This window comes from Berghia stephanieae, chromosome 15, assembly GCF_034508935.2.
Source record: "Berghia stephanieae isolate SIO BIC M18660-M18661 chromosome 15, UCSD_Bste_1.3, whole genome shotgun sequence".
NCBI classification, from domain to species: Eukaryota; Metazoa; Mollusca; class Gastropoda; order Nudibranchia; family Aeolidiidae; genus Berghia; species Berghia stephanieae.
In genome coordinates this window covers 13,425,596-13,438,095 of record NC_088374.1, presented here as the reverse complement: position 1 = coordinate 13,438,095, position 12,500 = coordinate 13,425,596, and the positions used below count along the sequence as shown (strand labels likewise).

Below are 12,500 nucleotides of genomic sequence, written 5' to 3'. Positions count from 1 at the left end.
TGTCGATAGAACAGGGCTAACTGAATTGTGAATGAAGTTGTCAATGAAACACGGTTAGTCGAGTTGTGATATCAATGAAACAATGTTAGCCGAGTTGTGATATCAATGAAACAATGTTAGCCGAGTTGTGATATCAATGAAACAATGTTAGCCGAGTTGTGATATCAATGAAACAAGGTTAGCCGAATTAAGTTAATGATGAAACAAATTTACCTGAATGGAATTGTCGGTGTAACGAGGCGTCCCCAAACTTGTAGCATTCCTTCCACTTGCTCCCTCCTCCTTTAGATACAATAATGAATAAATGCGTCGTCCAATAAATCTCCTTCGCATTTCGGTCTAGACCAATTACTTAGTCCATCCGTATATTATCAAATTACACCGAGAGTTTTGTCCCAAAGTACACTACACACGAGATGGTCACTGCCATCTTGCTTCCAATAGGCTTCAACAGTTGTGACGTCACTTCCCTCGTAATGACGCATAATAACAAGAAATGAAGTGAGTAGGAAAGTAGTAACTTAGTAGCTGGTTCTAAACTATCGGAACAATAATAGCGGACGCCCTTATGAAATACTTCTCCGACGAGCATAACTAGTGTATCCAGAGGAGAAAAACATTTTAAATCTGATCATGTATTGACTTTTATACATTCTGATCACATGACATGTCAAAAAGTTCTAGCCAGCATGAAGAATAAAAATTACCGATTCTCTTTGTTTAGAACCAAGCTGCTCGTTGCTGGGTGGACGTGGCATCAGACTACTGAGTCCAATTGGGCGGAGTAGAAAGAAAAATTAAAATCAAATAAAAAGAGAATCCTGCCAAAACTATTTGATCTCAGCAAAGGCAGTAACAGAGAGTATAATGTTACCTCGTTGTATGAACTCTCCAGTGATATGAAACAACAAAGATTGAGTTATTTCGCCAGATGCGTAGTAGCTGAGGGAGGAAACATACCCAATTAGCAGCAATATTTCCACTCGAGGGAAATAATTTTCAACTAACAAACACCGGAGTTGTAGGTTTTATCTAAAAACGCCTGTGTTGTGACGTTGATGAGTAACTTGGTATGATGTTTGAGTCCTTCTGTTGGGTTTCTATTTTTATCCTTGTCTATTTTTATTTTTCTTCTTTCAGTAGCCAGTAGGTTGTGACGGAACCCTTGCCCTGTGGAGAAATGAGACCGCCATTATGTCTTGGTGGGTCGTTTTTGTTTTTAAGGGTTTTACGGCGCCAGTAAAAAGTGAAGATATGGGATAGTAAAAAGTTCTAGAATTACAATTAAAGCATCCAAGAAAAGGTAAGACAAAGGGGAATGGTACAAATAGGGAATTGGTATAGATTCCAAGAGCATGCGATCAATGTACTTAGTTTGAGATAACCTTTAAGTCTCATCCAGACGCGAGCACAGGTCCCTACTAGGAGCAAAGCACTCAAATCTTTACATTATAAATTCAAAACAACAAATATAATAATAATACGTAACAGAGAGATGATTTACATTAAAAAAATATAATCTCCCAAAACAATAACTATATATTTCACTGTTTCCCTCTCAGCCAGGGTATACATAATTTATTTAGCAAAACATGCTCTACTGTTCCTTTTCTTGATGATTTGATGATGTACAAAAGAAATTTGAATAACACAAATGTTGGCTGTATTGTAACGAATGTGACGATTTTCCTATAGATAGCATGCGCTTGTCGAAGAAGCTCATAACATTGCCATCCGGAAGTATAACGGACCAACACACAAATCTGTGTGTATCAATGAACGTTTATAGTCAGGTTAATACAGTTCAGTGAGCATTACTCATTAACGCGGATGGCAAAAAACAATGAGCTGAGTGACGTCATCTTCGAACTATCTATAGTTGATAAGGAGAGGGTTAAGAATTATTGACAAGAATAGATCATCTCATCTCAAAATTTAAAAATAATTATTGTATATAATGAAAAAAAAAACGCTTTAAAGGATTAGCTTTTATATAGCGCAATATTCACTAAACGTACTCAAAGCGTTTTACAAGGGATCCCTAGACAACAGCAACACTTAACATGTAGGACGGGACATGGCGCCTGTTAGGCGATAATACAATTTTTTCAGACAGAGACAATACTGTTAACGACCAGGTACTCATTTTACACCTGAGTACGGTGAGAGAATGTGATTAAAGAGCCTTTTCCAAGGACTCAACTCGGCTGTTTGTTGTTGATTTTAGACCGCCAGTTTGGGTGTTTAGTTCTCACCAAAATAAATCAATCAGACTAAAACGTACGAATTTACACTTAGTTTTGTACGTTAACATACGGGTTACCTGACTGCCAGATGATGAGAGTACATATTTTAATAGGGAATGAGATTAGCGGAAGAGTAGCGTCCCTTGATTGGACGTCACCTTATAGAGAGAGCGTCAACATGGTTTTGCGCATGCGTCTCTCTCGTCCTCGCTTTCGGTGAAGTGTCTCATGCCGCTTTCACCGGAAGCGAGGACGAGAGACGCATGCGCAAAACCATATTGACGTTCTCTCTCTAATAACTTCTCAGCCGGTGACGTCCAATCAAGGGAAGCCACTCTTCCACTAATCTCATTCCCTGTACTCATGAGTCCTCCTTGCCAGATAAAGCATACGTACCAACACGCATAAACTATGGATAGACAGAGCGAAGATAACGTCGCTCAGGTCTATGTTACTGTTGCTTTTTTTTTTGTTTGTTGTTGACATCTATGCTTTTGAGTAATTCTCGCCGAACTGTATTATCCAGACTATAAACGTTCATGGTTACACATAATTTTGTGTGTTGGTCCGTTATACTTCTGGATGGCAATGTTGTGATTTTCATGGCCAATCGCACACGATAGATAGTTTGCGCTTGGCTAAGAAGCTCATAATATTGCCATCCGGAAGTATAACGGACCAACACACAAAACTATGTGTAACCATGATTTTTATAGTCTGGTTAATACAGTTTAGTGAGATGCACCCACAAACGTGGATGGCAAAAAACAATAACAAAGACCTAAGTGACGTCATCTTCGAACTATCTATATTAATATGTAACCCTTTTCTTAAACATTTATAATATAATATAATCTGTTAGATGGACTTTAGTGAGAACTAATCACTCAACTAGTGGTCTTTAAGAAAAACAACAACAGAAAAAAGCCGCGTGTCGTCAACCTCATTCATTTTATTTTGATGCTATGCGTGAAAGTAAAATACTCACAACATCTGCCAGCCAAATCAAAGATACCAACACACAAAATAGTGTAACCTTAAACATTTATAGTCTGATTGACATAATTTAGTGAGAATTAATCGTTAACTCTTTCCTTACCAATCATTTTCAGTATTTTCCCCAAAATGGCAGGCTTACCCAGGGGAAAAATTTATTTTTTAAAACTCAAACAAGCTCTCTTCAAAACAACTTTATGTTCTTATTGATTAAACAAAGATTATTCTTCAAAGTTTGTGATGTACAAAATAAATATGAGTAAAAAAAAAGTATATTGTGTCGTAACAAATGTGACGATTCTGCTGTGGATGGTAATGAGAGGGTTAAAATGCTATCTATAAACAACAATAACGAGCCGACTGACTTCAGCCTCATTCATTATATAGATAGAACGAAATATTCATTTATTTGTTTGTTTGTTTCTTTAGTTATTTATCCATTTATTTATTTATCTTTTCGACTTTAACTTGTCATGTGGATACAATTGTTTCCATTAATTTCATGAATTTGTAGACCGGTTTGTAAATGTTGACAAGTAAAATGCATGACATCTGAAACAATGTAAAATCAGAGACTTATGTATGATTATTATCGTTGTTGCTTTCATGATTATTTTTGTCATTAATATTTCATTGTACTATGAACTTTGTACATTTATGATTCATTCGATCATGACCAGCATTCAATTACCAGCAGTATTCTATGATAGTATTTTTCGATTTTACATTGCCGTATTGATACATTTTTCCTGACATTCAAAGTTGTGTAAAACTGTCTGTGAATGACACAATGCAAGCTAGAATAAGATTCTGTAATTATAAACTATTGCATAAGGCATTTAAAGGATAATTCCTATTAAGCCTTTAGTAAGATAAGATAAGATAAGATCAGATAAGATAAGATAAGATAAGATTTTGTCATCCGCGTTTATGATTAATTCTCACTAAACGGTATTAACCAGACTATAAACGTTTAAAGTTACACATAGTCTTGTGTGCTGGTCCGTTATGCTTCCGGATGGCAATGCTGTGAGCTTCTTAGCCAAGGGCATACTATCTATACAGCTTTACCTTCATTTCGACAGCTCCTCGTAACTCCAATACAAACGTTCCATAGAGATCCAGAACTTTCTTTGTGTCTGGACTTACGTGAATCTTTAAGGCTAGGACAGAAGGCATTGGCAAGTTATAGTTATAGAATGAACGTTTGGCATGTGCGATGATGATGATGATGATGATAATGATGACGACGACGACGACGACGACGACGACGACGATGATGATGATGATGATGATGATGATGATGATGATGATTATGACGAGGAGGAAGAGGATGATGATGATGATGATGATGATGATGATGATGATGATGATGATGATGATGATGATGATGGTACTGATGACGATGATGATGATGATGATGATGATGATGATGATGATGATGATGATGATGATGATGATGATGGTATTGATGACGATGATGATGATGATGATGATGATGATGATGATGATGATGGTATTGACGACGATGATGATGATGATTGTATTGATGACAACGACGACGACGATGATGATGGTGATGATGATGATGATGAAGATGATAATAATGATGAAGATGGTGATGATAACAATAATTATAAAACTAATACTATATTCCCCTCGCATACAGGATCAGGACAAAACAAAGGTATATCATTCCAAGACAAAGGCAAAGCAATATAAGCAAAAAAAAAAAAAAAACCCAAAAAAACCCAACCCCCCCCCCACTCCCAAAAAAACAAAGAAACAAAACAAAACAAACAAGAACCAAAAAAACAAAAAACAAAAACAAAAAAGAAACAGATATAGGGGGATAAAAGACACTGAAAAAGTGTGGTCTTCACCCACTATCGGAGGTCTAAAGACGCCACTCAGAATTCATATTGATTACTAAAAAAAAAAAGAAAGTAGTCCTTCAGAGCCATTGGGCTCGTGGATCCATCCGAAGTTTATCCCGTTTTCTATAGTGTGAAACGGAAAATTGCAATTGTTTGCTACCGTCTGGATAGGATGCTAGACTATCGCAAAACACTCTCCACCATATCGAACAGACCCAGATACTCAATCACTGTTTGGTGGACATGAAAGTCAGAGAAAAAAAATCTCAACTTCATCCGGGATACATTTCGGTAGCTTTGTGTGTAAAGCGAGTGATCTACCAACTGAGCTATCGGGACCCCCTATAAAAAAAACAAAAACAAAAGAAAAAAAAACTTGAGCTTTTATATAGCGCAATATCCACTAAACGTGCTCAAAGCGCTTTACAAGGGGTCCCTGGCCAACAGCAACATTTAACATTTAGGACGGGACATGACGCCTGTTAGGCGATGTTATAATTTTTTTGGACAGAGATAACGCTGTTAACGGCCAGGTACTCATTTTACACCTGATTACGGTGAGAGAATGTGAGTAAAGAGCCTTCTCCAAGGACTCAACTATGCGCCGAGCGAGGCTCGAACCCAGGACCTTCCGATCCGAAAGCGAGTGTCATACCACAAGACCACATAGCCGCACAAAATTAATAAGTTAAGCTTATGTGGTCTTGTGGTTTGACACTCGCTTTCGGATCGGAAGGTCACCGCCTCGTCATTGGCTTTTTCACCCTGGGTCAGGGCATAGGTCACATACAAACAGTTTCCATCCCTCTCTATCTTGAGCTAACTATTTTTTTAATCTCGTTCTATATCTCAGCTTCTTTATCTCCTCTCTTGGCAAAGACGTCATCGGGGCAGCAGAATCCTTTCGACTTTGTCTGTTGTCCTTCATAAAGTCGGTCATTGCAGATACTCTTCAGTCGCCCAAGCTAAAAAACAAAAGGATTTGATTTGTCCGTCTGTGCTTCTGTAACAATTTTATACTTCTTTGTCTGTTGCTATTTGCAGGTCAGATAACTGAACATAATATTGGGCTTGTTTGAATATTGTTGTCATCATCATCATCATTGCCTTTTTCATCCTGGGGCAGGGTACAAGCCACAGACAAATAGTTTCCACCCCTTTCTATCTTGAGCTAACTAATTCTTTTTTTATCTCGTTCCATGTCTTATCACTTCTCTGTATATCCGCTTCTTTAGCTCTTCTCCTGGCGAAGACGTCATCGGGTCAGCAGAGTTCTTTCAGTTTGACTGTTGTTCTTCATAAATTCTGTCATTGCAGAAACTGATCAGTCGCCCAAGCTTATAAAAAAACCAGGATTTGATTTGTCCGTCTTTGCTTCTGTAACAATTTTATACTCACGCTGCCCATTGGTCTCCATCCTGGATGCTGTGTTCACAGTGTCCCCAAATAAACAATAGCGAGGCATTTTCAAACCAACCACACCAGCACACACTGAACCTGATAGTAACAAAGAAAGAAATATAGAGCATATTTTTTTTAATAGAGCATTTATACAATATAGCGCAATATCCACTGAACGTGCTAAAAGCGTTTTACAAGTGGTCCCTGGCCAACAGCAACATTTAACATGTAGGACGGGACATGACGCCTATTAGGCGATATTACAATTTTTTTTCGGACATAGCCAACGCTGTTAACGGCCAGATATTCATTTTACATCTGAGTACGGTGACAGAAAGTGAGTAAAGAGCCTTTTTCACGTGCTCAACTATGCACCGAGCGAGGATCGGACCCAGGACCTTCCGGTCCGAAAGCGAGTGTCATGCCACTAGACCACATAGACGCACGAATTATCTAGCGCATATTTAATTATTTGTTTAATTACTTATGTATTAATATACCTATTTATTCGACTCACCTGAATGAATTCCAATTCTTAGTTTTATGCTTTCGTTCGGTCTGTGTCGGATTTTGAACGTTTTGACCGCTTCTAGCAAGGCCAAGGACATCCGGGCTATCTCAGGCGCATGCGCGTTGCCATTCCTCAAGGGAAGACCGGAAGCTACCATGTAAGCATCTCCAATCGTCTCAACCTATGATAAAATTGATGTTATACAGCTAAGTAAAATGCTCACCAGTTCTACCAACCAAAACAATAGTAACCAACACACAAATCTATGTGTAACATAATAAATGTCTAAGAGATTTGGTAGGGGGGGGGGGGGTGGCCGAGTGGTTAAGGCATTGCAATGGCCCCGAGTTCGAGCGCCGTTTTAAGAATGTTCGTGTTTTTTTTTTTTTTTTTTTTTTTTGTTTTCTGTGTTTTTTTTTTTTTGTTTTTTTTTGTTGTTTTTTGTTTTGTTTTTTGCCTTTGGCTAGATTATTAACCCCGAATTTGCGCACTTTGGACAGCATGGGTGATTCCTATTGATATCAGACGATTGTTTAATGGATTGTCTATATTCCTTCATGGACTGGTTAGGCGACGGCACGTAGAAGGGTGTATTTATGATTATTATTATGACTGCCATCATCATCATCAACAACTTAATTCATTCTATAGGAGACAAGATGAAGTTGGTGTCATTTGAATTCTTTGTTTTCAAATGTGTGATAATTCTCCCCAAATTCAATAAATTTAGTCAAGATACGCATATTTATGATTTTATCATGCTCAAAACATATATCATTAAGATTTAGTTTCATCTCCCTCCCTCCCCCTCCTCTCTCTCTCTCTCTCTCTCTCTCTCTTTATCTCTTTCTCTCCCTCTCCTCTCTCTCTCTCTCTCTCTCTCTCTCTCTCTCTCTCTCTCTTGAAGCCTTACCTTATAGACGTCGTAGTGCTCCAAAATGGAATCAAATGTCGTGTACAGGTCATTGAGAAGGGCCACCACCTGTAAGACATTTGTCAAGAGGATGGATGATATAGTAAAATCTTGAACCGTTACAACCGACATGTACATCTATACAGGTCTGACATCCGAACCTACTTATGGGCCTAGTTTAACGTTGTCGTAATTATTATTATTATTATTATTATTATTATTATTATTATTATTATTATTATTATTATTATTATTATTATTATTATTATTATTATTATTACGTTATCATTATCATTATCATTATATTATTATTATTATTATTATTATTATTATTATTATTATTATTATTATTATTATTATTATTATTATTATTATTATTATATTAAAATGTAGTGAGAAATAATCACCCTGTGGTAGTCTAAAAAAGAATGACAAATAGCCGAGTGAAGTCACTTATAGGAGACAAGATTTTATATATTTTGCGTTCATTTTTGAGAATTCCATTACAACAATGAGCCCATCAGGAATTAGGTTATCAGACCTGCAAATAAGTGCACGTCAGTTAAAACAGATTAGAAAGACTGCGTGCATCTAAATGTTCGATTATTCCATGAACAGCGGATTTGAAAATTCTAAGTCGAAAGCATAGTTCTCGAACTACAAACCGCCTGTCCTCCCGAATAATATTTTGTTTTTGTTTTGTTTTTGAGGGTTTTACGGCGCTTGCAACACATTAAGATCATATCAGCGCCAGTAAAAAGGAAGAAAATGGGATAGTAAAAAGTTCTAGAATTACAAGTAAAGCATCCAAGAAAAGGTAAAATAAAGGAGAATTTGTTCACAAGGGCACACTATCAGTGTACTAAGTTTGAGATCACCTAAAAGTCTCATCCAGGCACAAGCACAAGTCTCAACTAATAGGAATACACTCAACTGTTTACAAATCATATATAATACATTAAATAAAACATAATATATTGCATAACAGAGTTATGATATACAAGGAAAAATATATCATCTCCCAAAACTACCTATGCATTTGACTGTTTCCCCTCTCACCAAGGGTATCCGGTCAGGGCCAGGACAAAACCAAGTAATCTCATTCCAAGACAAAGACAGAAAGCATGTTGGAAAACAGATATAGGGGGATAGAAGACACCGTATGTACCTCCCTGCCACTATGGGAGGTCAGGAACCTAACCCAGGAATCAGATTTTCAACATGTCGAATGTTCTCGTGTGAATGGGAAGACTGAGACCTTCCTGCACGTGGCTTATCCTGCATGTCAGATCGACCTTGTTGAAATCATTTACACCAGAAAGTTAAATGCCTGAAGCTCATAAACGATTACCAACTCTGAATGAATTTCCTCTATCATCATCATCATCATCATCATCATCATCATCATCATCATCATCATCATCATCATCATCATCATCATCACCACCACCGTCATCACCATCATCATCATCATCATCATCATCATCTTCATCATCATCATCATCATCACCATCATCATCACCACCACCGTCATCACCATCATCATCACCACCACCGTCATCACCATCATCATCATCATCATCATCACCATCATCGTTCTCATGATCATCATCATCATCATCATCATCATCATCATCATCATCATCATCATCATCATCATCATCATCATCATCATCATCACCACCACCGTCATCACCATCATCATCATCATCACCATCATCATTCTCATGATCATCATCATCATCATCATCATCATCATTTCTTATCACCACCATCACCATCATCATCATCACCATCATCATCATCATCATCATCATCATCATCAACATCATCAATACCTGCATAGGTGACGACACAGCAGACATGGCTGTAAACCCGACTATATCACTAAAGAAGATGGTAACACAGTCAAAACTTTCGGCCTTCACAGATTCACCTTGTATAAGCTGTTCAGCTACAGATCTGTTAATGTGCAGTATGAATAAAAACACAGATAAACGAATAATAAATGATTGATTGATTTATTGAATGAATGAATGAATTATAAATATATAAATTATCGATGAATTAAGAAAGAAATAAATGGATGAATACAGCTTTATTGAGTGATTGAATGAATGAATGAATGAATGATAAATAAATGATTTATTGATTAATAGAATAAAAGGAATGAATGAATAAATAAAAAATAAATAAATAAATAAATAAATAAATAAATAAATAAATAAATAAATAAATTAATTAATTAATTATGGATGAAATGTACGGATGCACGATAAATAGATAAATGAATGAATTCATGACTAGATGGATGAATGACTGCCCCCCCCCCCCCGAAAAAAATCTTAATTATACATCGAAGAATCCATTAAACTTATGTGCTCAAATCGTTTTATAAAGGGGTCTCAAACTAACAGCAACGCTTCGTGTCTATCAAGAGACACAGCGCAAGTAAAACATTTTTATACTTTTATTTTTTTTATTTTTTTTTGGATTGAGACAACTCTTTTACCTCCAGGTACTCATTTTATAGCCGAGTATGGTGAGGGAATGTGAGTGAAGTCTCTTTCCAATAATCAATTTTGCGTCACCCAGAGCGAGACTCGAACCAAGAACGTCCAGATCCGAAGGTGAGTTTGATATAAAACACAAAGCTCATGGGTGTCGTATCAATTGGATCTAGAGTTTTGCTCTTTGACGCCGTGATATCTTTATTCTCTCCTTTCATCTATCTTTTATTTTTTTTCTTTCATTCATCGTGTTTTGTTGATAAAGGGAAACCCCGAAACGTCCACCTTATCTGTCTTCGTTCAACATAATTGAAGCTTTCATTCCATTACGTATCGCTATTATTTGTTTTCATCTGGAAACTTCTCTATTGTTTGTTTTTGTTTTTAAGGGTTTTACGGCGCTTGCAACGCATTATGGTCATATCAGCTCCGGTAAAAAGGAAGAAATTGGGATAGTAAAAAGTCCTAGAATTTACATTTAAAGCACATAAGAAAATGTAAGACAAAGGGGAATTTGTTCAAATAGGAAACAGATGTAGAGTCCAAGAGCACACTATCAAACTACTGTTTGAGATCACCTAAAAGGCTTATCCAGACACAGAGCACAGGACCCATCTAAAAGGGATACGCTCAAATGTTTACAAAGCATATATAATATGCAAACAAAACAATATGGTGCATAACAGAGAGATGATTTACAAGATAATAAATATCAACCTCCAAAACTATAGCTATACATTTGACAGGTATTTCGGGTATGCGGCCAGGGCCTGATAAAACCAAGACAAAGACAGAAAGCATATTGGAAACCAGATAAATAGGGGGAAAGAAGACACAGTAAGTGCCTCCCTGCCCACTTAAGTAGGTCAAGAACCCCACCCAGAAACTCTATAGATGGTTCGAAGATGACGTCTATCAGGTCTTTGTTATTGTTTTTTTGCCATCCGCGTTTATGAGTAATGCTCACTGAACTGTATTAATCTGACTATAAGCGTTCATGGATACACACAGTTTTGTGTGTTTGTCCGTTATACTTTCTAATGTTATGAGCTTCTTAGCCAAGCGCATACTATCTATACTATCTATACTCTGTGTATCTCATCATTACGTACTTTGGAGCCAAATACAGAGAACCTACACCAACGTCATTCCAACAACATTGAATCAAGATCTCAAAAAATGATCAAATATATTTAGAAACAACAACCGAAGAACGTATTTCAACAACACAAGGAAACATCCAATTGCCTCATCATCTTAACACACATGACGACATTCAAAAGCTAAGAACACTTGCACGGAACAGAGATGAATGGCATCACTAACTGGATACTAGGAACGGACCGACACACCCTAAGCGTAGCCATCGTTAACTTATAGCCTGACACTGGCCAAAAAATAAAGTCACAAAGACATCTTTGGCCACAAAATATAACAAATTGTGCGTTGTATTCACTAGTTCAACCAATGGGATCACTTGTTTCCTTGAGCACTACTAACGACAACTCACTAGACGCTGCAAAAACCTAAAAATGACGTCAAAATATATGTCTTTGTGGGTCCTTGTGTCAGGCTATAAATAGAAGGAAGTTGACATCACTCGGGTCTTTTTACCATCCACGTTTATGAGTAATTCTCACTTAACTGTATTATCCAGACTATATATAAAACTGCATGGTCACACAGAGTTTTGTGTGTTTGTCCGTTATATTTCCGGATGGCAATGTTTTGAGCTTCTTAGCTAAGCGCATACTATTTCTAAGTTAAAGATGACTGCGCTCTAAGTAACACACGGCAAGCGTCCATAGAGACAGCGCAGTATATATAGATAGTATGCACTTGGCTAAGAAGCTCACACCATTGCCATCCGGAAGTATAATGGACCAACACACAAAACTATGTGTAACCTTGAACGTTTATAGTCTGGTTAATACAGTTTAGTGAGCCTTACTCATAAACATGGATGGCAAAATACAATAACAAAGACACGAGCGACGTCATCTTCGTTGGCACGATTCATTCATTACTTACTTTGGTAACATAGAA

At 37.0% G+C, this 12,500-nt stretch overlaps 1 protein-coding gene across 2 annotated transcripts in view; it reads right to left on the bottom strand.

Moving 5' to 3' along the window:
- LOC144960846 (atrial natriuretic peptide receptor 1-like) overlaps positions 1-12,500 on the bottom strand; it is a 169,566-nt gene that overhangs the window by 73,358 nt on the left and 83,708 nt on the right. For both annotated transcript variants that reach the window (XM_078894225.1, XM_078894226.1), the window contains 6 exons: positions 12,486-12,500; positions 9,783-9,906; positions 7,945-8,013; positions 7,038-7,212; positions 6,518-6,616; positions 4,314-4,405 (listed from right to left, as the gene is read on the bottom strand). The exon at positions 12,486-12,500 is cut by the window's right edge and continues 141 nt beyond it. In XM_078894225.1, coding sequence (XP_078750351.1) covers positions 4,314-4,405; positions 6,518-6,616; positions 7,038-7,212; positions 7,945-8,013; positions 9,783-9,906; positions 12,486-12,500 — 574 coding nt within the window. The remainder of the gene's footprint in view (positions 1-4,313; positions 4,406-6,517; positions 6,617-7,037; positions 7,213-7,944; positions 8,014-9,782; positions 9,907-12,485) is intronic.